The sequence below is a fragment of the Echeneis naucrates genome, chromosome 17, assembly GCF_900963305.1.
Source record: "Echeneis naucrates chromosome 17, fEcheNa1.1, whole genome shotgun sequence".
NCBI lineage: Eukaryota > Metazoa > Chordata > Actinopteri > Carangiformes > Echeneidae > Echeneis > Echeneis naucrates.
In genome coordinates, this window is record NC_042527.1 from 8,843,700 (window position 1) to 8,867,726 (window position 24,027).

The 24,027-nt window shown below is 40.6% G+C and overlaps 3 protein-coding genes across 3 annotated transcripts; 1 reads left to right on the plus strand and 2 right to left on the minus strand.

Annotated features, from left to right (window-relative positions):
* Positions 1 to 4,890: 4,890 nt before the first annotated feature.
* Positions 4,891 to 11,706, minus strand: LOC115057952 (mitochondrial import inner membrane translocase subunit TIM44-like). Its single transcript, XM_029525212.1, has 13 exons — positions 11,673 to 11,706; positions 10,428 to 10,532; positions 10,093 to 10,257; positions 9,841 to 9,921; positions 9,545 to 9,694; positions 9,093 to 9,226; positions 8,892 to 8,977; positions 8,540 to 8,632; positions 8,193 to 8,317; positions 7,907 to 7,957; positions 7,552 to 7,641; positions 7,216 to 7,326; positions 4,891 to 6,832 (listed from the first exon to the last, which is right to left on the minus strand). The coding sequence occupies exons 1-13, from the start codon at positions 11,700 to 11,702 to the stop codon at positions 6,713 to 6,715; spliced, it is 1,341 nt and encodes a 446-aa protein (XP_029381072.1). The 5' UTR covers positions 11,703 to 11,706; the 3' UTR covers positions 4,891 to 6,712.
* A 1,043-nt stretch (positions 11,707 to 12,749) lies between these two features.
* Positions 12,750 to 17,565, plus strand: LOC115057175 (ras-related protein Rab-11B-like). Its single transcript, XM_029524075.1, has 5 exons — positions 12,750 to 12,950; positions 15,181 to 15,376; positions 15,911 to 16,104; positions 16,560 to 16,640; positions 16,880 to 17,565. Exons 1-5 carry the CDS (start codon positions 12,911 to 12,913, stop codon positions 17,023 to 17,025), a joined length of 657 nt encoding a protein of 218 aa, XP_029379935.1. The 5' UTR covers positions 12,750 to 12,910; the 3' UTR covers positions 17,026 to 17,565.
* A 1,963-nt stretch (positions 17,566 to 19,528) lies between these two features.
* LOC115057721 (E3 ubiquitin-protein ligase MARCH2-like) lies at positions 19,529 to 23,278 on the minus strand. The gene is made up of 5 exons (XM_029524910.1): positions 23,000 to 23,278; positions 21,941 to 22,236; positions 21,619 to 21,814; positions 21,159 to 21,368; positions 19,529 to 20,599 (listed from the first exon to the last, which is right to left on the minus strand). Exons 2-5 carry the CDS (start codon positions 22,123 to 22,125, stop codon positions 20,444 to 20,446), a joined length of 747 nt encoding a protein of 248 aa, XP_029380770.1. The 5' UTR covers positions 22,126 to 22,236; positions 23,000 to 23,278; the 3' UTR covers positions 19,529 to 20,443.
* Positions 23,279 to 24,027: the final 749 nt, after the last annotated feature.

Sequence of the window (24,027 nt, forward strand, 5' to 3'; positions counted from 1 at the left end):
CATCAAAACCTGCTTTGGACAAGCATAAGCAAATAAATCAAATTGATTGACATAAACAGAAAAAAGTAAAAAAAAAAAAACCTTTTTATTGGGTTCAGACTCTTGATTCAAAGGAACATGGAAAAATCACAGAGTTACATTAACAATGGATAAAAAGAAGCTCTGCAAAAGCACCAAACAGCTGTAGAGCCAATGAATATCGCCAACAGAGCACATACAGTGACATATGGTGTGCCTCATGGCTGTAATACCTCCTATTTATACCTGTGGATTATAATAGCAGCTTTGAAAATGTCAAGGACTTTTTCGACTAAAATGTGTGAAATGATGTTAACAGAGAAGGCCCTGAACCCAGCATGTAGGACTGCCAAGCTAATAGCACAACATAATAACCAATTATCTACAGATGAAGCAGTGAACTCTCATCTTTAAAACATTGGTCGACATTTACGTGTGCACAACAGACCTTATCCTGCATCCGGCCGACCTCTGTGTAGATCGTCCCAGAGATTTTTTCGAACTTTCTCATTTGTTTACTGTTCTGTTAAAACAAAACTATAAAATGTATTTATCAAAGAAATGAGAGTGAGCCCTGCAGAGATGTAAGGACAACCGTTTTAAACTAGTCCCTGCTTGATCCTGAAAGAAAACAGGAAGAACTGGCTTAATTCATTTATCCTCTTTTAAAACTTCCATTTTATCAAATGAAACAACCACAGTTGCGGAGCTACCTTCATATTGTGACGGCTTGCACCCTGAACAGAGGTGAATCTGTCCAGAAAGAATATACTTTAAATTTTCTAATTTAACAGCGAAAAAAAGCACAAACTCGCAAAGCTAAAACCTCGTTGTCGCCATCCTTGTGTACTGAATCAAAAATAATTACCTGGCATTCTGTGACGTCTAGTTACACAACAGCACAAAGTTACATATGCACATACTTCAACTGAACACATGCACCACTGTGGCAGCAATCCAATGCCAACCTGGAGGATAAGCAGATTACTCTCACTCACTTGGCAGGTGTCACAGGTGAGGACATGTCACCAGAGCCACAGATGATGATGGTCCAGCAGCTGCAGCAGATGTTCAGCTCCGTGGACAGCTCCCAGCTCAGCTTCCTGTTGCAGGTTTGAGCTCTGTCACATCCTGCAGCCGCTCCTCTGCTCTGTCTGCGGCTTTAAAGTCCTCTCAGATTGAGGGAGTCGCCCCACCTCCCCTCCCTGCTTGCTGTCCCTCCTCTCTCGGCCCACTTAACGACTGATCTGGACGCTGCGCACTCATGATTTGTTCGTCTGGATGAGTGAAGAGCCGAGAGCTGTGTGTAGCTTTTGCATTATGTAAGAGGACAGCGTGGGGTAATGGACGGTAAAGGACCCTTGTAGACAATCAGCCATCATGGTGTGTTCACATTGACAAATAATTTCTGTCCGTGTTATTGAAGCACAAAAGATATTTCTCTGTATTAAACCCATATGGGTGACAATTACGGAGAGAAAAGACCAAAACAAACCAGTTCAGAAATAGGTTTCTTGCTCCATACTGGCAAACATGAGTGAAAATCATTCCACATATGCATCATGGCATGACAAACAAAAAGTCCAGGGTCAGATACTGTAACACCAACAGAATTTTGCCATTTTTATTTCAAGTTGTGATTTTAATGCCGTTTTCACATCTTGTACTTTAACAAACAGTTATCATCCAAATGACTTCACATTCATTCAGTATCATCTCAAGGCCTTGAAGATGGAAAGTTCTTCACATCTTTTCTGTCCATTATACTTGCTGGGTGCGGCAGCGACCCCAATTTCAAGGTTTCAGGAAGACAGGAAGTCCTTTTAACTCCAGAATACATTGTCCAAACTGTCCCAGAGTACGTGCCTGTGTCCACACTGAGTCAGACCGCCGCCTACTTGACACAAGACGTCAGCCTCGTATCACAAGCATCTTCCCATTTACGTATTATTTACAGGCTGAGGTCTCTACATCGTACACTACAACGTGACAGAATCGGTTGACGTTCTCTCGTGCCACAGAGGGAACACTTCGGAAACGTTGCACCGTTGCCAGCAAAACATTTTAAGACAAATTTGATTAGGTGCAGATGAGTGCAGGGGCTCTGAGGATCACATGTGTGACAGGGCCTGTTCATCACTGCTTACAGCTTTAATTTAGCTACAATTACTGGAGTTTAATTCAATGCCAGCTGTCATTGATGTCATTATATCACATACATGCATAGGCTGAGAAAACTTTTCATTCTGAAATATTATTAAATCAAAGAAAGTGTTTCTTAATGTTAAAATAAACAAATAATAATAATAATAATAATAATAAAAGGTCAGTCATTGTTCAGTTTGCTGTAAACGTGTAGTGGTTTGAAATTTGTGGGTGAGAAATCTGTTAAATTTTTCAGAGAAACTACAATTTAATCTATAACATAGGTCATGTGAATTTACCTGCAATAGATTACCTATAAATAACCTCACAAAATATAACTCACAAAATATACTTACCTCAAAATCTATTTTCTCTATAACATCTGTCTCGGCCGCTCCAAATATTGATCAGAAATTAAGTGGGTAAATAGTTACAATAATCAATAATTATTTGACAATAATAATGATAGCTTTTCTTAACTAATACCAGGTCCTATTATCTTTGTTTGGTGGCGTTGTTGGTGTTACAACACTCCAAGTTACAGGTCTCCTCGAATATTGCCAAATGAATTGGCCCAATATTTAATCACTAATTAATATAGAATATATTGGTGGACTATATTAAGACGATTACAAAACAAAAATAAAACTTAAACAAGTCTAGATTCTTTAATTTGATGCCAGCTACACCATCTGAACTTTGAATTTTACTGTGTACTGCAGTTGTGCGCGTTCTAAAGTAAATGGCCATTTGTTCGCACTAGTTCAGGAAGAAAGGGAGTCATATAGTTGAAATTTTCCTGGAGAATGAACGCTGAAAGGCTTATTAAGTTAGATAAGATGATTCCTTGTGTCAAGCTGCTCTGTAAGTTTTGCTGAGCTGCAAGAAATTAGCCTAGGTGATCAAGATGCAGAACAAAACAAGTGGTGTAACCTGACTGCACCTGCTGCTAAGCACCAGATACTGCTGTGAGAAGTAATTAATTGACACAATAAAAACTGTACAAACACAAGGACAGACTGCTCTCTGTGTGTCTCCACACACCCCCTGCCTGAGGCTGCATGGGATCTCCCCGCAGGTTTAATTAATAGTTGCTGGACTGTAAAACTGTCCTGATGGGACTCATCATCAAATCACCATGAAGCGCTGCTCCACCAGGCCTCCCACCTGGGTCATTATTGATAAAAGTCTGCAGCCTCCGAGGTTATGAAATTCAACATTTCTATTGCTATAGTTGTTGTTACAGTGTACACTGAGGTCAATCTGTGGTTCAGGGAGCTGTCAGAGGGCACCACAGTGGGATACTTAGGCTTTAAGACAGCAGACGAGTCAAGCCTGGTAAAACTGCAACTATAAATACTAGCTGATGGGTCACTGGAGCTTTTACTTGTCTGTGCAATAGAAATATAGCTGCTGCTGGATAGCCTAACTTACCACAGGGAACAGACCGGTTATGTCCAAAGGTATCCCCTACAGGTGCTGACTAAACACACACACAAAACAACACATTATTATTTTTTAAAGTCAGGGATCCAGCGTGCCTCAGTGGCTAATGTGGAACTGCAAGCTTGGGTTCCGGTCTGACCTGAGGACCTTTACAATCAGATCTTAAACATATCAATATGAATATACTAGTTTGCAGGCACTATTTTAAATTAATGAATATTAACATATGTTTATGCAGAATTATGTGGCAGATTTCATGGAAATCAAACATGGAACTGCTATTAGAGCTGTGCTGCATGCAAAGTACATGTATATCAAGTGTTCACTCGGGAGTGAGAAACCCAAAATGCACCTTTTTTTGGGTCAAATTACAAAAGTAACTTGCTTCTTATCAAGTCATATTTTTTCAAGGCAATGACAAAGATAAAGGTAAGCACCCTAACAAGCATTAGGACCTCCAGGACATATAATACCTGCTTAAGTAATGCACTGATGTTACTTCATACACTGCATTGAAAGCCTATGTAGGCTAAAGCACATATTCATGCAGTACATACATGATATTGTGCTGCCTAGAACATGCTGTAATTACAAGAGTAATGGACAAAGCAAAGTGCAGTGCTGCCTCCAGAACTGCCTCCAAGGCCTTTTATTCTCCTGGGCTGTTGTGTTGGTGCATCCTGCAAATTAATTGGTCAGATGGTAACAAAGGGACTCGTTCTAGGATGATCTGACTCCAACCTGTAAGTTTATTACTCTCAACATGCCCCGCATATTAAAATAAAGTAGGTTAGAGGTGAACTGTGCTGCAAAAAACCTGACAATGACACTATGTATTGACATGGATTTATTTATATTGAGTTAGTGTTTGTTTGCAGAAGGCATTGGGTCAAACTCAAGAAGAGAGACTGGACTTTAGGGGACTGACGGAGGTTAGGTAGTATAAGGGCGTCCCTAGTCATTCATCACAGCAGACAGCTGTGGGATGAGGTCCCACACATATCGGCCCTGTGTGTGAATCTACAGGCATGTTATTTAAAGCCTGATCTATCATCCCCATACTGCCAAATCCATAAGTTTATCAAGCAGCGTCAATGGCCAGATCCATGGACATCTATCAAAGCATGTCAGTTTTGAAATGAGAAAACAAAGGACACACAGACACACACAGTGTGCAGTGTATTATTTTTCTTGTGTGAACATAAACGCAGACAATACATACAAAGCGGCTGAGTCCAGGAAAGCTTGGATGAAACAAATCATCATACAGCACTATTTATTTTGAAGATACACGTTTTACTGGATAAAAACAGGAAAATGATAGGTATTTTTCTTTAGTCAACTCAAAGATAAAATTATGAATGCACAGCTGAAAGATGGATGTGATGTGACTCTACAGTTAATCCTGGTAATAACCAATAACAGGCAATAACAGGCAAACCCCATGACTTTTTTTTAGACATACTGACAAGTTGGGAAGCTCCGTTTGTTGTCATTCCAGCCAACTCCGATATGCTCGAGAACTGTTAGGTTTAGTTTTTATTTTTTTTTTTCCTTGATTATCAAAGTTTATAATGTAGAACAATCTAGAACAAACTTTAGCGTGGTTTGTCCTTCAGGTGATGATGAAGGAAAACCTATATGGGCAGTGAAGCAGAAAGATTGAGACAATTTTAGAAAAATGAATAAACTAAATGGAAGATCAAGATATCCCATTCAGGGTTACATATTCAGTGCCAAGTTGAATGGCACACATACTGAAGTAAACAGAACAGCTGAAAAATGTGCAACATGAGATGATAAATGATTCTCAAACAATAAAGCTGCCATATTGACATTAGCTGAATGTAGGTCCTCCCAAGCTTTGAAAACAGCAGTTCATTAGATATATTTACAGAGTTAAGACTCTTTAATACGTACATGCATTTCCACTTTCTGAGGGTGGATTAGAGCCTACTGCACCACAAACTGCAATAACAAATGTGCAACTTCAAAATGCACACCAAATTAAACAGAGGGCTGCTTCTCTGGTTTGCAGTTTCTCAGGTTGTAGTGCACCGAGTACTCTGAGCTACAGTAAGTGACGGGATAGACCCTAACCACACTGATCTTTTTTTTTATTATTATTATTTCTAAATGCAGTTCAAACTTTACCGTGCTTGTGTCAGAGGTATTTAGCTATATTTGGCATATTGCAAGAGTGTTTCAATTACAATTTAAAGTGGTGTTTCAGTGATGTAGTTTTACATGTCATTTAGTTGGGAATTGACACTATAAAACTGGACACCATGGACCAGTCTAAAGTCTTTCTGTTCGCTAACTGCTCCTTTCCTTCAAGTCCTGTCTTCGGTTTACAACAGTTGTTTTGTTAAAACAGCTCAAGCTAAATCCCAGGTAACTCTACAGACATGAGATGTGCACTTTTGTCAGACTTTAGAAAGCTCCCTCCACAGTTCAACAGCTCGACTGTTATCATACCATGTGAAAAATTGGTAAAATTGGCCCTTTCACTTGAAGCATGGGAACTCTCTGAGGTATTCTCATGCTTTTGGTCGCTATAACATGGCTCCATTACACTGAAGCAAATTTTCTGTCAACTCCTTCACAAAGACAGTGGTGAGCAATACAACCCCGACCTCATGGACTGACTGTACCACTGGATGACACAATGGAGGAAATGGCAGAGGCTCCTCTTTAGTAGTCAGTTGTTGAAGGATTGGTTCTTTCAAAGTCAATAATATCTTAGAATGTACTTTTTTTAAATACACACGCCACACGGAGACCTAAACACTGACCTACAAAATCTAAGTGATTACACATACATCAGTGATTACACTGTTTTCTAATAGATATATCATATACCAGTATTTTATCTCCTTGCTCATGTATATTTTTGCTCCTCAGAGCAGATGTACTGGACCAAATGTACTGCATACAAATCCAATCTCTGGCATAACACAGCAGCATTCTCTGATCTCACGTGTTAACGTATAAATATATGAGTCTATGTACAGGTTTTCCAGGCACATCCTTGTATCTTCTGTTTTTGTTCTCAGTTTGTCTTTGCCAGATGGACCTTTCCCCTTTGTTCCTGTTCCTGTTCCTAGAGGACTTGCTCTGTGCTTGAGGCAGAGATGTCCAGGAGTCTCCAGGCTGCATTGGGGTTCAGCTCCTCCTGGTCACGACACAACGCCCAAACATACATCATTCTCATCACCTTCTCCTACAGTAGAAAGAGAAGAGCAGAGAGTTAGATCAAAACAGACATCACCCCGGAGGATGGGGACACACTTTGACACTTTCAGAATTAGAGATGTGCACAACCTTAATTAAACTAAGCACCCCTCTGACTTAGCTTGTGATTAGAACTTATTAATATGAAATATGCAGTATGTTAAACCACATGATATTATTAATACCAGTGTATTGGCTGCAAGAACTGAAATAAAACAGAGGGTGCTGCTACATCTGACCAATGAAATTAAGAGTTATAAACATTGGTGTGAACTGGACATCTTCTTGAGTATTGATCTAATTTCAGCATTCAAGTTCTTTTCCTTGAAATGACTTATTACATCCTGGTGAAGCAGTGATGAGCGGACTGACCGGATCTCCTTCTACAATGTCTCCTTTGGGGCTGCGAATCACCATGACAACCTGAGCCTGAAAGGTGATGATCAACACTGGGCCCTGGTCCATCATCTTACCCATCGCTAGCTATAAGGCAGGAAAAGAAAACGAGGAATCCAATTAAAGGAGAAGAACACACTTAACAAGGGTTACTGTCACTTTCTGCACTATCTTGATTTCTTAAATGTTGAGTGCGTCTTGTCTTCAGTGCGTGTATATGATAGGAATATTTGTTACAACTTAACAGACAGAGGAGAAAAGTTGAGAGAAGTTCATACATAACATATTGCATTGGCATGTAAAAACACTTACATCTATGTTGTCAATGTCAAGGATTTTGGACTGGAAAAGTAACCCCAGTGCTCTGGCCTGTTGGATGGGGTGGGCCAGCTGACTGTATGTCTGAGATACAAGAAATCACATCTGGCATAAAAAAAATGACACTTGGACATGTGTGAAATGTAACGGAAATTGAGAGACTAATATTTTAACTCTATGTATTTCTGAAAAGGTGACGTTCCACATAAAGTGCCTGGAATCAGAGTGTCTGCCTCTAATCTGCCTAAAATCGTTCTTCATTATAGAAGATTAGGGAAAATCATTCTTTCTCTATGTATAATTTTACACTTAATAAAATAATAATGTAGAGATATAGTGCATCACTCACAGCTTCATAGCACCAGTCTTTCAATACCTCCAGCTCTCCACGGATCATAGCCTGCAGAATGCACAGTGACAAAGCAATGAATGTTTCTTGATTATGCTGATTTTTTATTTTTTTTTCACAAATTGTGCTTGTTGCAGTTAAATTACTATGAGACTTTAGTCACACCAGGACAGAGGCAGTTTAACCATGGACCAGTTTCAAACTGATGTAGCTGCCAACTGCACAAATCCATAGCTAGTTCAGTAGATTTAAATATGTGGTCAAACCAGAGCTCATGTCTTCTTACTTCCAGTATGTTAGGGATGATGTCTTTCTCACACTGTTTGAGAAAAGAGTCTTTATCAAAGGTGGGATCTGCCTTCAGGATTTCTGTTAGCACCTCTGACATTTCTGTCTTAGAAAACAGACCCCCTGAAAAATAAACACAAACAGCATCAGCAGCAGCAACAACAACAAAGTGATCACAGTACATGATATGCATTTATGGAAACAACATGATATATGTTGCTTATCGTTGTAAAATGAAAGTACATTACATTACATTATCATGTAGTAACTGTGATGCTGTAATATCACAATGTAGATTTTACAGTTACTCAAGTAACAGCAAACTCAATATTTGAGGATCATTACCAAGGAAATCAGTGACTCTGTCAGTTAGAGCTCTGGATGCTCTGATGAGGGCATTATCACTTTCATCATATTTCATCTTCATCTCAAAGATTCCTGCAATAAACAAAATAGGAATTGTGTAGGTGAGGAAAAATTGCTCAAGAAAAAAGTAAATGTAACTCTGATCTGTAAGGTATAATGGTGGAGGGTTGTGAGGGTCCAAAAGTCTCTCGCCTGATACCACCACAATGCTTCTAATGACACCTGCTGCCTTTAAAGGAAACTGCACTTGTGTGTAGTCTTGGTGAGCTATTATATAACTAAATTTACACTATGTCCAAATTATTTTCATGAATGTGATTTATTTTCTTACTGTTAAAAACAGCATTGTTGTCTTTGAAGTCCTTCCATTGCTGGTACCACTTTGAATCCTTGTGGAGAACCACACCCATGGCCTCTCTGCATCAAACACACACACACACACACAAAACACTCACATTGCAAGAACTAGTGCAATAATACTCCTATAAGATAGTGAAGGTGAAAGTGAAAACCTGTCTGGGTTTCAACTCACTCATTGGCTTCAAATACTCTGCAGTCGCTGTCTGCCCCTTTAAAAGAGAAATCACTTCTCTTCCTCAGCTGAGAGGGAGCCCTGTACGGGCCAGCATCACCGACATCTATCTCCTTCTTCATGGTTGCCATACCCTACAGAGTGGACACATGGACTCTGTGAGTAGGGTGTAACAGTACATGCGACATATTAATACTAAAATGTTTAGTACAGGACTTCTGGTTTTAGCACGCAGCCTTATCTAGTATGTTGGTTATTAAATAACCGTGACAGTCAGAATAGTGGCGGTTCTTATAATATATCCTTCTTCCTTCTCCTTCCTATAATATAAAGTTATGAAACCACAACAAATCATGTCTAACAACAATCTTATTTCGTCATCTAACAGATGACGAAATAAGATTATCTGTATCTAGTTACCTGTTTCAACCATCATGTTTTTTTTTTCTAACCTGTGAGATGGCCTTGAATGCGCTGGTCCTGCCGAGTTTTTCTCCTCCTTTGGAGACAGACTCAGCAGAGTGCATGGCTGTCCGAGCTGCCTCCTCCACACCCTCCTTAATCTTCTTCCCAATGTCTGTGCGAGTCACCTCCTCTAGACCCTACAGTCAAAAAACATACGGAAATTGATCTATGCAATCATTAAAGATTAGATTAGATTTTCTTTTATTGTCCCACAATGGAGAGCATAAAGAGAGCATAAAGTATGAATGATAAAACACTGATAAAGCAGAGGGCATGCTGATACCTCTTTGACAGTCTCTGACAGGGAGCCTAAGGTCTTCTTTAACACCTCGGACGTCTTTACTGTTTCGGCCTCTATAGATTTCTGATCAAAGAGAGACAAAAAACACAAATGAATGAACATTGGCTAATAATAACGCAAAGCAAATCCTAATTATTGCAAAAATCTATATTTTAAATAAAAATGTTAATATGCAATATGCCTTATCTATAAAATGCTATTAGACATAGCCTACAGCCTACATAAAGTTCTTACATATTTTTTGCGAGCCTGTTGGAGAGCATCAGACTCCTCAAGCCTCTTGGCTTCTTCTCTGAACTTCTTTATGTTTTCCTTCATCTCCTGATTCTTACTGAACTCCTGACGAAGGTTATCCACAAACTCCCCCAGAAAACCTTTACGTCCTGAGGCATATCGAACCTAATGAGATAAACAGACAATCCATATACTGCAAACAAAGAACCATTCTTCATCCATATGGAACATTGTAAGAAGAAATATACCTGAAATTATTTAGTATACAGTAAGAAAGTTGTGAAAAACAAGGTTGATTAGTGTTTAAAGGTGAATGGGAGCTGTCAGAACTGTACCTGCACAGCTGCAGCAGGGCTACTGTGTAACCTGTATACATCGCCTCTCCACGCTGAGGAGACCAGAGGCCGGGAGTAGAGAGACAACACGTGCCTGCCAACAAGCTGCCATGAGGAGAAAGCCACTGTTACAAACACATATAGGCTCTGCCAATGCTGCAGTGAAATCAATCCAAGTTGGTTAATGATCAGTACTGCCCTCACAATAATGGGTGAAGATCTACATTAAGGAAATGCCACCCACAGCATAACAGATTTGTCAGAGCTATTGCTGTAGTCTTTAAGCATTCAGGCCTGAAGAAAAGCTATCTCTTTATAACTCAAGAACTAATTATCTTGATCTAAAAAACAATTTCAGGCATGTCACAGAGCACAGCAAGACACCTGTGTGAAAGCAACTGTACTTCTCTTTCTACCAAATTCATGTCTTCAGGTGTTCCCTTTGATTTATCAGCTGATTGAAACACCATGTGAAATAGCTATATTTATGAGGGGAGTTCTGTGGTTGTACTTCTGTTTTTGTTAACCATAAGATTATACTACACCAATATAAAGATATCAAGGTTGTCAACACTATAGTTTTTCATTTACTTTGGCACACTCCTTACTTTAATGGGTGTCACCTTAGATGGCTCATATATAGTAGCCTTCCTACAGGCTGATGTAACTGGAGTGCACTGCTTATGAAGTTTTTTCTCTCTTTTTTAAGCTTTGCATATAGTTGCATTAACACGGTCCTACATAGGTTGATACCTGTGGGGCAGCAGAAACCTCACAGTACAGGAGGGGATGTGATAACTGATTGAAGCCATTAGACTGCTCACACAATGTGATGTAACATTACAGTAGCTGGAAGAAGGTTATTCTGCAGATATTAAACCTGACAGATCACTGAAACGATGCTTCCAAGACTTGTCTACGTGTCTGAGTTCAACAGGCTCAGCGTGGGAACAAATAAAACTCGTTCTGTGCCCAAACATTCGGACATATTTCCTAACGCACAGCCAAAGCCAGATGTTCATTCAGACATTTCTAGTTAAAGGAGAAGCTCCGTGGTACGAAGCAGACAGGCCTAAACTATCGGACATCTCGCTCTTTACGTCCATTAAAAACACGCTGCAGCGTCGGTTCGAGGCAGTTGGACGGGACATGCGGACCCGCAGAGCCGCCTGAGTCCTCTGTCCTCACCGCTTCATGCGCAGGAGGCTCGGCACCTGAAGTGAAGGACATGAATGAACTGCTCACCTCGTAGCAGCGACACACCGAGGCTGCCATCTTGATCTTGTAATGCGCTGAGCAGCACGTGCGTGTCTGGAGCAGGTGGCCCCACGCGCCACGAATAGGAGCAGAGCTAATGCGAGGGGGCGGGGCCAGCTGTCAGCATGACTTAAAGGGACAGGCACCACCGTAAATATATAAATAAATAAATTAAATAAATTTCAAAAATAACCCCGTGTGGTTCCTACATAAGTAAACTCCAGTTCAGACCATAATGTTTCCTTCCGATTATATTCTTAAAGACTACTTAAATAACCCATAAATATAATAAAAATACAATAACCCCAAAAAACCATGAATAAACATTTAAAAATATTTTATTTACTCCCCCTTCAGCTGCCTCATAAAATGTCTGTTGACTGCAGAGCAAACAGAAGTTCTGTAATGCACATTTTGAGTCCCTATTTCCTTTTTTTGTTCATGTTTTGGTAGATCTGTTAGGTCTGTTTATTTGAGTAGTTTTTTCAACTCCAGTTTGCAGTGATTTATATTAGCTTTTATCCAATATGTCATTGTACACAGTTTTAGAATTTTTTCTCTTAATTTTCCCTTAATATCAGGATATCATGCTAATTTATCTTAGCAAATATAATTCTTTATTTTTTTTACTATAACCAACTTGCCCTATTTGTGAGAAACAGCAAAGTTAGACTTTCTCACTAACTAAATAAATATCCATTCAATTGTTTTTCTTGTCGTTTTTTTATTTGTTTATTTTTTGGTGTGCGTGTGTGTTTATTGTCTTATTAACTATTCAGTATATATGACAGTGTAAGCTCTCTAAAACCTGTTTCTGTTAACACAGAACCATTTTAGTCGTGATTTTACACATACACACATTTTCCACCGTGGTGATGATGCTTAGGTTTTTCGTGTAAATGCAAGTTGTTGCTTTGTCTCTTACTATTCCTTCCATTGAGAGTCCGGGACTGAGTCTGCGCTCGCCGGCTGAATGGTAGCTGTCTGCAGGCACGCCAGTAAAGAGCGCCCCCCTGGGGGAGGAATGTGCGCTGCAGGGACTCCTCCCCTCCCTCTGCAGAGTTCACAGCTCTCCCTTTCTGCGGCCAGCTCGCCTTGACAGCCGACACTGGCGCAGAATCTCGGCACAAACCTCTTCCCAATTTTTCTGATAGATAACGACAATTCATACTTGCACTCTCCACACATCCTCACCGGAGACAAGCGTTGGAGCGGCCTCGTCTAGAATGGGGAACCGAGACGATGAATACGATTTCTTGTTCAAAGGTAAAAAAAAAAAAAAAAAAAAGAGAGAGAGAGAGACTGCAATCTCCCTTTTACAGTCTCACACCGACAAAGCTATGTTTTATAGATGCCTGTAAATCTGCTATTGTGTCTTTTCTGATGAGCACAGACGTTGCATTTTTCTGAGGAAGGGACTATTGTTTTTGTCAGGAACTCTCCGGATGATTCTCAGTTGGTGTTATTACAACATAATGCTGTCATTGTAACATTACAACGCCTTCAGCTGTATTTATAGGTAAAGGATGCAACACCCTGCCCGTGCTCAGCCTTATTATTAAACTTTCATCAACTACAGCAGTATTGGAGACCGGTGTGCACCGTTTCCTCGTTTATTGAAAGACATTTTTAATGTTTTGGACTCATCCCTCCTCATGTGGCTGATCAGTAGGCCTATTAGCCTCCACCTCTGCTGATCAATAAGCTTCATCCTCAGCCAGCTCTTATTGACACTGAGAATGCACCAACTTGTGTATTTTTCAGCGTTATTGTGACAACAGTGAACAACAACTGGGCCTGGCGGATTGGGCCTGAGAATGAAGCGGTACCAGACTCAGATCCATGTTGATCTGTGGAGCTCAGTCGGATCCAGAATGCCTTCCTTTGATCGTGATATCAGCTCCTGTGGCACATTAACATCCTGGGCCTGTATAAGCTAAAAGGCCATTTAGATGTAACAAAGTATCCTCTGTGGGATGAATAGGGCATCTGCCGGAGGCGAGGGCTCTCTCTCTCCCTCTCTCTCCATCTCCCTCCCTCCCTGACTCTCTCTCTCTCTCTGCCCGAGCCATCGTCCATGTACCCGGCCCGAAACAGGAAGGGCAAAGCAGCCTGAAACTGTCGATTCAGGTTTTGATGAAGCCTGTTATCAGCTTCCTGCAGCCTGGACCAGCGCCGGTGTCGACAGGGACAAAGTTCGGCTCTATTTCCTTTTTGTGGAGGGAGAGAGAAAACAAAAAAGGCTCCACCTCCTGCTACCTCGGTCATGACTCTAACAGCCCTGATCCAGGAGGCTGATCAGTCATTTAACGGAGTTTAAGACAATCCCAGAACTGTGGAGGGTCCAATAATCAGCGCATGTTGTTGAACTATGGCTGCTAAACAGAAGCTGCTCAGACACACCTACTTCTGAACAGTGACTTTATAGTTATCTTATGATCTTATGTCAGCTACTATAAAGACACACACATTCACACGTATCTACCAACATTCCCATAGCTTTTACCTGTAAATACAGGGGTAGAAATAGAGTTTTAAAGGAGAGTAAGTGAGGAAATGTCACATCAGATTTAATCTTCCCTATCTGAGTCCCCTCAGATTGATTTCAGAAGTTTATCTGCTAAATAACGCGGGCCTCAGGACAGCTTTACCTCTTTATTTGTGAAAAGACAAGCTTATACACACTATCAGAGAAGCAAAAACCATTTACTTAGTAGCAGATATTCTGTGCTGCTCGGGGGGGTTTCTCAAAAACATTGCCAGCTCTCCATCATTTAGCTTTTTGTGGTTCTGCATAGAACCATCCCATTTAGTGGATAATTCAGGACATTGATAGGTGGTGGTTGATTAAATTTAGCTTTTCACCATTACATGTAGTTTGCTACAGATGGATGTTTTTCACATGATCAATGTAAGGGGCTCTTGCAGAAACAGACTCTTGTGCAGATAGTCACTGATAACACTATGGCCTAAAGAATAGTTGCTGATTTAGTTAATTATCAGCAAAGGTCTTCAGGCTAAACCTAGGAGGTGATATACAGATAGTCTAATCTTTAGGTTTGTTATAGCACACATACGTTATAAATTTTTTAAGCACTGTTGCTGCAATGTTGCTTTTCTTTTGCCAGCATGGCAATTATTTTTGATAAATTTTGAAGCTGTATTCTTGTTATTTAAAAATGATACTCAAAGTAAATTCATAAAATGTGTATGTTGAAAGATGCCATTTAAATCAAAAAAGTTGGGTCTAAGGTTGAGCCATGTGCTTTGTAATCTGTTTCATGCTCACTTTACAGAAGAAAAGTGTGTTATATAACCCAGAAATTGTCTCGCAAAGACACACACATTCAAGTTCTGAAACCAAAAAAATAGAGGCACTGCTTTATCTGATATCAGTATTTCTTGGATGCATTAATATCTATAGTCCTCTGTCTCCCTGTCTGAAGTAACAAATACACACACTTGTGAAATCTCCTCCTTCTCCTTCTCTCCACAGTTGTGTTAATTGGGGACTCGGGCGTAGGGAAGAGCAACCTGCTCTCTCGATTCACACGAAATGAGTTTAACCTCGAGAGCAAGAGCACTATTGGGGTGGAGTTTGCCACACGCAGCATTCAGGTGGACGGCAAGACAATAAAGGCTCAGATCTGGGATACAGCAGGGCAGGAGCGCTACAGAGCCATCACCTCTGCGTGAGTCCTTTTCTGTGTGTTATAGAGAGGTGCGTCTAGAAAACTGTCGCCTAATGTTGTTCTGTACATTTACTTACTTCTTTTTACAAGAAAAAACTATATAATTTCATGACAACTCGCCAAAACTACTGAGAAAAGAATTATGTGACATGACTAGAAGCTAGCAGACATACTGACTGGACTCTGATGTGTGTTTTTAAAGTCACAGATCACATTCAAGCGATCATCTAATGATGGCAAGAGAAATTGCCAGAGTAAGACACAGGGAACATACACTAATACACTGTAGCAGACAAAAGACTTTCATGGGCCTGCAGGCACCCAAAACTTTTCATTAGCCTTTTTTGTTGGAAACGTTTTAATGGACCACAGCTGGGAAAACACTGGCCTGTCCTTAGAGCTGATTTTTTGCGTGCTGGCTTCGTTACACAGCTTCTGCGGACACTTGAGGAAAATGGAAGCATCTCCAATCTTTCTACTAACCCCTGTCGCTTTCCTGCTGTGACATGACTGTTTCCCTCATCTTGTTAACAGATATTACAGGGGGGCAGTAGGGGCACTCTTAGTGTATGACATCGCCAAACACTTGACCTACGAAAATGTGGAGCGCTGGCTGAAGGAGCTGAGAGACCATGCTGATAACAACATCGTCATCATGCTGGTTGGCAACAAGAGCGATCTGCGCCACCTCAGGGCAGTGCCCACAGATGAGGCACGGGCCTTCGCAGGTACAGCAACTTCAAAAGACATACCATCCATCCACCCTGTCAGGGTTGGGAGGGTGGATGGAGCCAATGCAAGCTGACATTGTGTGATACTGTAGTGACATGTCGCCAGTCTATTACAGTAGAAACAGCCATAAGAAGGATAAATTTGGTGACAGGGAAACACTTGTTTTTTGTTTTTGTTGATATTTGATATCTACTCCTTCTCATTCAGTCAGTTGCCTGTGCTGCTGTAACAACTGAAATCTCCCTAAGGAGTCATTTAAGTCTTTTGTTACCAGCATAGTCTGTCCCTGTTGTAAATTAGAAGACAGCATCAGAGAGCCTTAAAACTGTTAATGAACAGATAGATACATAAACAAGAATTTGTGCTGTTCTTCCTTATTCTAGATAGGAACTTAGTTTGCTTTGTGTTTGTAAAAGCAGTTGATCAGTGTGTTTTCTATCTGATCCAACAGAAAAGAACAATCTGTCTTTCATAGAAACTTCAGCCTTGGACTCCACAAACGTTGAAGAAGCCTTCAAGAATATCCTTACAGGTATGCTCATAACCAGAGGTGGGACATCCTGAGCTAATTCCCACAATTACTTGTTTAATAGTTTAGGATCACCATTAAGAAGAACTGTCTTGCTGAAGATTTGACTCTTAACCTTTGTCTCCTGCTCCGCATTAAGCATAGTATTTCAGTTTTAGGTACCAATCTGTGGTAATCTCTACCAGGTCACCCAAAACAAGAAAAATGGCTCATCTGTTCTTATTCCACTCTTTCAAAAACAGAAATCTATCGCATCGTCTCGCAGAAACAGATCGCTGAGCGGTCTGCCCACGACGAGTCCCCAGGAAATAATGTGGTGGACATCAGCGTGCCACCAACCATGGACGGCCAGAGGGGGAGCAAACTGCAGTGCTGTCAGAACCTGTAACCCATGGCAACCGTCCCCCCTCACCTGGGTCGATTATTCGTTGAAATCAGGCGTCTCTATACTTCTATTCGTCTGGGTTGCAATATTGTCTGAATCTGCACTTTTTAAATCAGTGGAGTCAGTTCTGTTATGCCACAAATCGATCCCTAAGAGAGGTATTTGAAGTGATTTCAATTTGTAATCTGACCCAGGCACAGTCTGCTAGTCGCCTTCAAAAACAGGACTGATGGTGCTTCATAAGTAGCTACCACAGTTACCCTTTACAGTGTAACAGAAAAGCCTTGTCTCAGACCCACATTGCTCTCTAGCTGATGGTTATTGCCACATGCTGGAGGCCTGGGTTTGTTTCAGACATACCAGCAGTCCTGTTTTTGGGCTCCCTCCTCCTCCTTCTTCAGTCATCATCTCAAAAGTGGTTGTGACGCTACTGATGCTTATTTCACTTTGTGTAAAATATATTCTTTTGTTTGTTTTGATTTTGATAGCTTGTCTGCTCACATACATTATATTAATGCCATGAAATTAAATTTTACAATATTATCCTTCTGTGTTTTTTGTTTGTTTTTTTTGCTTCTTTTTTTTTCTGTTTAGCAATAAATGCAAAAGATGACATTCTGCCCCTTTGCAATTACCTGACCCCTCAACAGCCATTTAAAGCCTAAAATACACTTTTATGGATTATATTACTCGCCTGCTGATGCATCAGTAACCAAGCAACATTTTAGTATTGTGACAGATTGAGCAAGTTTGATCTAATTTAAACACGATTAGGTAACTTAGTCTGGCGGTTCCAAACCTCTGGGTCTGGCCTCCTAAATACAGTCCCAAAGTTATTCTGTGAGGGAATGAGAGGAAAATTGGGGCAGGAAAAAAATTTAAGAATAAAGTTCTGCTATGCAAATTTGCATTCATTTCTTGGGAGTGTGCACTAATGTTTCATTTCTTGTGATATCTGGATTATTATATACTTATTATTGAACAAAGAGAATTCAGGCACTCGGATAAATAGTTGATTAATGAGTAACGTTGAACGAGAAAACTATTTATCTGTTAGTACCAGAAATCTGTTTGCTGTCTTAACATGGCAACAACTGTGCACTTCATGTTTTAGCACTTTGGAGTTGTACACGCTGCAAAAGTACAGTATTTACATCCAAAACAGAGCAGAAGGAACGTGGCATAAAATGAATACATTCAAGTATAAAAACATTACGTTTAAATTATATTGCAGTACTTGTGCAAGCGCACTTTGTATGACAGACAAGTTATAGTTGAGTCCAGGAGTCCCTCTTGTTTTATTGCACAATGACCCAACTTTCCAGGGGATGCAGCAGGAAGACTACAATGACACAAAATACTGTTTACCATTTGCTGCATACATTGATGGACATCTCAGAAACACGTCTTTTGCACCTTAATGAGTATCAGCCTGCTCTGATATATTTCTGTTTAATATAGAACAAAAGTCTCACTATTCAGAACACTGTTTTTTGCTATTTAAAACTCAATTTCCTGTGAAGTATCACAATACTAGTTGTCATTACTAGCCAGTTCAATTTTTGAATGGTGCATACACATGTGGTGCAGGGTTGTTTGCTAAATAACTTTTCTGACAAAGGTAGAACAGTCATCCAATTGGAATGTTAACACTTTTCCTCTCTGTCAATTGTATTTTCTGATACATCACTGTACTGCCGTTTAACGGCTGCAGTTTGTGGTATTCCTGATACTTCAGTCTTTGCTGACCCCAAGACAAGTGCGATTGAAGTATGATGCCTCAGCTGCTGCCAAAACAAAAAAATTGTTAGTGTGTCATTTTTGGACAGCAATGGGAAAGCCTTACCTGGAAACTTTAAAAGGGTTCAGATTACAGACAAGAACATTGGTATGAGCGACTGTCACTTCCTACTTGTCGAGAAAGAATATTCACAGATATAGCAGCAAGAAGAAGTATGTGAACCTCTTGGTATGACCTCCTTTTGTGAATTGGCCTTAAATTGTGATCTGATCTCCATATAAGTCACATGTGTAGACAAACTTAGTGTCTAAACTAACATGATATAAACAACTATAATCTTGTCTTAAATCATTCATGGTACTTTCAGAAAACTGAAACCTTGGATGTAAAAACTGGCAGGATAAAATCCTCCAATAGTAGTCCTGAACCTGCAGAATGTTTACAGATCTTGGACCAACATATCCTTTGGATCCTTTGTTGGGCCGTTTGTTGTTTAGAGTCATAATTCAGCTGCATTGCCAAACTGCAGCTCACCTTCAGTAGGTGGATAGATGCATTAACATAATCCTGTCTTACCTACTTTTATGAGCTTGAAAAGATAGCACAGTGGTTAGCACTCAAAGTGACAAGGTGTTGATCATCTCAAGAACAGAAGTTAACCTACTTCACTGATTCCCTTAAATCTAAACTCTGAGAATTATGTGCACCTTTCAGCTTGATGCAGACAGGAGTCTTTTGAAATTTCTTGTTTCGTATCAGCAGATGTTTCCTGTCAATGTCACACTCAAAATGTGTTTGTTGGGTTTTTTTTTTTGTTTGTTTGTTTTTTTTAATCAGCTTCAAAGTAACTTTGACTTACAACTTCCACCTGATGTCATCAACTGGACTGGATTCTAGGTTTGCTAAATCCTTAATTGTTAGCTTTTGTCAATACCATCAGGACAGAGGTTCACATATTTTTTTCACCCTAAACTGTGAATATTTCAACGATGTATTCAATATGTAAAGGAACAATCCAATCTTTTGTGTGTTTATAGATTGTGTTTGTCTGTAATTTCAACTTAGATTAAGCTCTAAACACATTTGAAGACAAATTTGTACACAAATGAAGATATCTCCAAAATGGTTCAGCGACTTTTTCTTGCCACTATAGACTTTTTCAGTCATGTTTTTAGATTATCCTCTGCTGGGCTACTTGCTGCCCATTGTTCAACAACAGCTAAATATATTGTGAAGGGGCATGGGGGAATTATAGGTAGTGTGAATATGTTTCATATTATACTGTAGTAGCATGCTGATTCTGTTATACCTGCTACATTAGCTTGTGTCTTAGTATTTCATAAGTTTGTTTCAAGGACATACAGTCGGGCTGGTTAGTCCAACATCCATGATGTCAGTCGTTCATATCCCAGCACTGGCTGTCCGATGACAACTGTGTTTCAACGTCAACTATGACTCCGGAATGAGTTCTTCACAAAGCCACTTCTGTGGCGGTTCAATACCGTAGTAGTTTACATCAAGTGCATTGATAAAAGAAAAACGAAGGAGAAAGTAGCTCTTCCCTCTTGCAGAATGGTCCATATGAAGTGCAAATGTTCATTAATATGATTAATTTTGTTTTTTTAGAGAGTGCTTCAGTGAGCCTCATCTTTAAATATTCCTCTTGCCACTCTTCTGCACTCATACGATGGTCTCGTCAGTCATTTTCTTAGTCGACTTGGTCGGCACTGAACGTTGAGTGGTGTGCGCCCCTTTCATGTCAGGCATGAGCAGGCGCACTTTCTGGTTGGTCCTCCTCCACTCCGAGTACAACTGACAGTGATACCGAAATGACACCTGAGAGTGAACAGAATAATAAGTGGGAGGGAACAAGATGGGAGAAAAGACAAGTTTCAATATAATTGACAAGATATTTGAGACAGAGTAATACAGCTGCAGGACAGGAATTATATTCTGGAGCTGTACAACAGATGCTCAGAAGGAAATCTTTTTATGATTCTTTTGCTGAAGATTAAAGGGTTAGGTGGCTGAAAAAGGATTCTGATTCAGAGTACATCCTATTTTTAAAGGCCAGTGTGATCAAGAACAGTTAAAATTTAAAAAAAGGTGCTGAGTAAAAACAACCTCTTTCTTACTGTCTCAGCATTAATGTCAATCAGGCTGAGACCAGAAAATAGTAACAGTAATTTCTACAGCATGGAAGGGCAGAACATAAATATAGTGACCACTCTTTCCCACATCTACATTAGAAAAATACACAAAGCACATATGAAACACTAGGATTTATTTGTGAATGTGAAAATGCCTGAGACAAAGGCACACAATCTGCCAGCATCTGAAAACAAGTCCAGGCACGTGTCTGCTTCCTAAGTGAAGAGAAGAACTTATTAGTTACCAGCGTCCAGAGGATGTAGATGGTAAAGAGGGCGATAGTGAGGGCAATGAGGCCAACAGCCTCAAGTCTGCTCTTCAGTTGCAGGTGGTCCTGGGCCCCCCTCAGACACAGCCAGCCTGAGATAGCTGCCAGGGGTGTGATGAGAAGGAAACAGGCCATGTCGCACAGCAGTGTGCGTTTCTCACTGCGAGGGCCAGGGTCCTTCAGCCACTGAGCAAGGGCAAAAACAACAAATTCATTTATCCAACTGACATTCCTGCATCACTAACAGAAATGCGCTGATGCTATTGAAAAATAGTTATGAATAGAGAACTCCTCTTACAAATGATCTTAAATGATCACGGTACTTGTCAGCTACATTTCAGGTGGCTTAGAATGAATGTCAAGAAATAAATACATTGTATTCTTCATTCTAACGTGTTGTGTGTAGAAAACATCACCCCAGTAGAAGGTCTCTGACCTGTGTAAGTGGTTGTGGTCGCCTTTCAATAGTAAACTCTGTGTGACAGAGTTCACAGTAGCTGGTGTTGGAGGAGGACAGCCACTTCTCCAAGCAGCTCTTGTGCACTTTGCCCAATGTTCCAGTGCAGTCACAGGGAGAGAGCAGCATCTCTCCTCCAGCTCCCTCATGACAAATCCGACACATACCCACATCACTGTGCAGAAAAACAACAAAGCAGTGACGTCAACAATGTGATGATTAACAAATGTTCAATTATGTTACAATATAATTACTGCCCATCTGCCTACCCTAGCCACCTGTCAGTGCGTCCCCCTCTTACCTCTGCAAGCTCACTGCTTTGACAACGGTGGAGAGTGGGCGGCCATCTTTAGCAGTAACCTTGGCAATATATTGGGCCTGTGTGGTAGAATCAGACTCCTCCGAATCCTTGGATGCATCAGATTCAGCATTCCTGGAGTAATCACAAAGGGAGCCAGGTAGGTGGCAGCATCCTGATGAAGACATGGCTCAGCTGAGGGTGACAGTGTGGATGATGCTGGTGGAGGCAGCCTCTGAAGAAGTTCTGACCCAAAACCAAATGTGTTCCTCTCCTCTGTCCGCCTACAGAAAAAATGCCTGGTGGAGAAAGAAGGTGAGATGAACTGGAGACAAAGTATGGGTGATTTAGCATGACCATTGATATACAATTCAAAAATCACATTTTTGAGCACCTCATATGATTCTCTACACGTCTCTTTTTTGGCATACTTAAATAGAAGGTGGTGACAGTAAATTTCAGCACAGTTCTGGAGGTGAAGTGAAACATCTGCTTTAAGGTGAAATGCGGAGTACACCTCAGGGACCAGAGAGGGCGGTGGAGGGTTCAGGTGAGCTTGACAGTAACAGACTGTCATCTCCTACCAGTCCCATCTGAGCTGCCCTCCATCAGTACACCCTTCAGCAACTTACCAGTGAATAAAACACGTAAACACAAGTAACAACACAAATTCATTAGTCCAAAATCCGTGGCAATGAAGCCAAAACAATCCAAACTACTGCGACAGCGACCTTAATGTATTTTTAAACTTGGTCGTATTTATTGTCATGTTACACATCAAAGAAATAAACCCCCCTATCGTCAGACTGTAGATCCACATGTCCTATATTTGTTTAATAATAACCTGATACATTTGCAACGCTATATTTGGTTGACATGTACATGGTTAATGCAGTTTCAGTATCGTTTATGTCCAACCGCAGACAAAGGCTTCGTTTACCGTAACGGCAGAAAGCCACGTCAAGTAGCTGTCAACCAACAACCTATTATGGGATGTTGGTTTTCAGAAAAACTTACACATAGGGTGAGAAAGCAGTCGCTAGTAAAAAAAAATGTACTCACTCGACGGCCTCCCTTTTCTCGCTCGGCCTTGGCCTTGGCCCTGCGTTGAGCAGACACAGCCTAGCTGAGCTAACTACAGCCCCGGCTACAGGCTGACATTAACATCCGACCGAGGGCTGGCGAAGCGGGGGGGCACAAAAGACGGCCAAATGCGCTGTGTCCTCTCCATGGCTGCCTGTTTGTCTCTCTGTGGTGATTTGATCTGAAAAGGCGAAAATAAACGAGTGCTCCTACCAGGCTTTCTAGACACGGCTAACGTTGCTAACTGGCTAGCAACGGGCAAGCCTATCTCAGCATCCCTCAGCTGTGCAGTGGTCATGTGACACTGTGTTGCCTTCATGTATAGAGTTATAATGGGACAATAGACAGTCAAATGTGTACATTATTATTTTTTCTCATTGACTTTGTGTTAATCACCAGTCAGCTCAAGAATTTGAAATAAACCTAAATAAAGCACAGTTGAAAAAAAACTAAATACTCTGAATAAACATTTTAAATACTCCTAACTCCAATTTAATGTTTATTAGCAATGACATCAATCCCGCTTCCAGCCAATCTAGCGATAGTTTACAAGGATACCTGAATGCAGCACACGGTACAAATAACAACAAATGGCTCATTCCCGTCTGTTCGGATAAACTGCGACGAAAATGCTTCTTCTTCTTTCTTTTTCACAAGTAAATTTCACCGAATAAACGACTTCATCCACCATCGTCTGAACATCTGTGGTGAGTCGTGTCGAAATGAGGCCGCTAGAAGACAGTCGGTCACCTGCTGTTCCACTGGTGAGCTCCAGGTCTCTTTAGGAGTGCAGGACCAAGTCAATCCCTGGAAGAAATTGGACATTTTAATGACAGAATACAACAGCTTCTGTATTATCAGACTTGGGGGAGAAATGCAAACATTTCTTTAAATTATGCAAAGTATGAAACATACTGCGTAGTAAATTAGATTAATTTAGATAGAATATGTTAAATTAACCGAACCTGCTGTGTTGAAGCAATGCACACACACTAAGACATATGCAA

What these genes read in the sequence shown, in the direction of transcription:
- LOC115057721 (XM_029524910.1), bottom strand. Translation starts at nt 22,125, where the DNA reads ATGTCTTCATCAGGATGCTGCCACCTACCTGGCTCCCTTTGTGATTAC. An exon ending in GACCACAACCACTTACACAG is followed by an intron (nt 21,369 to 21,618) that starts GTCAGAGACCTT and finishes GCCCTTGCTCAG; the next exon opens with TGGCTGAAGGACCCTGGCCC. An exon ending in TCTACATCCTCTGGACGCTG is followed by an intron (nt 20,600 to 21,158) that starts GTAACTAATAAG and finishes GTTCACTCTCAG; the next exon opens with GTGTCATTTCGGTATCACTG.
- LOC115057952 (XM_029525212.1), bottom strand. Translation starts at nt 11,702, where the DNA reads ATGGCAGCCTCGGTGTGTCGCTGCTACGAG. An exon ending in CATTCAAGGCCATCTCACAG is followed by an intron (nt 9,227 to 9,544) that starts GTTAGAAAAAAA and finishes TCCACTCTGTAG; the next exon opens with GGTATGGCAACCATGAAGAA. An exon ending in CAACAATGCTGTTTTTAACA is followed by an intron (nt 8,633 to 8,891) that starts GTAAGAAAATAA and finishes TGTTTATTGCAG; the next exon opens with GAATCTTTGAGATGAAGATG.
- LOC115057175 (XM_029524075.1), top strand. Translation starts at nt 12,911, where the DNA reads ATGGGGAACCGAGACGATGAATACGATTTCTTGTTCAAAG. An exon ending in TACAGAGCCATCACCTCTGC is followed by an intron (nt 15,377 to 15,910) that starts GTGAGTCCTTTT and finishes TCTTGTTAACAG; the next exon opens with ATATTACAGGGGGGCAGTAG. An exon ending in TGAGGCACGGGCCTTCGCAG is followed by an intron (nt 16,105 to 16,559) that starts GTACAGCAACTT and finishes CTGATCCAACAG; the next exon opens with AAAAGAACAATCTGTCTTTC.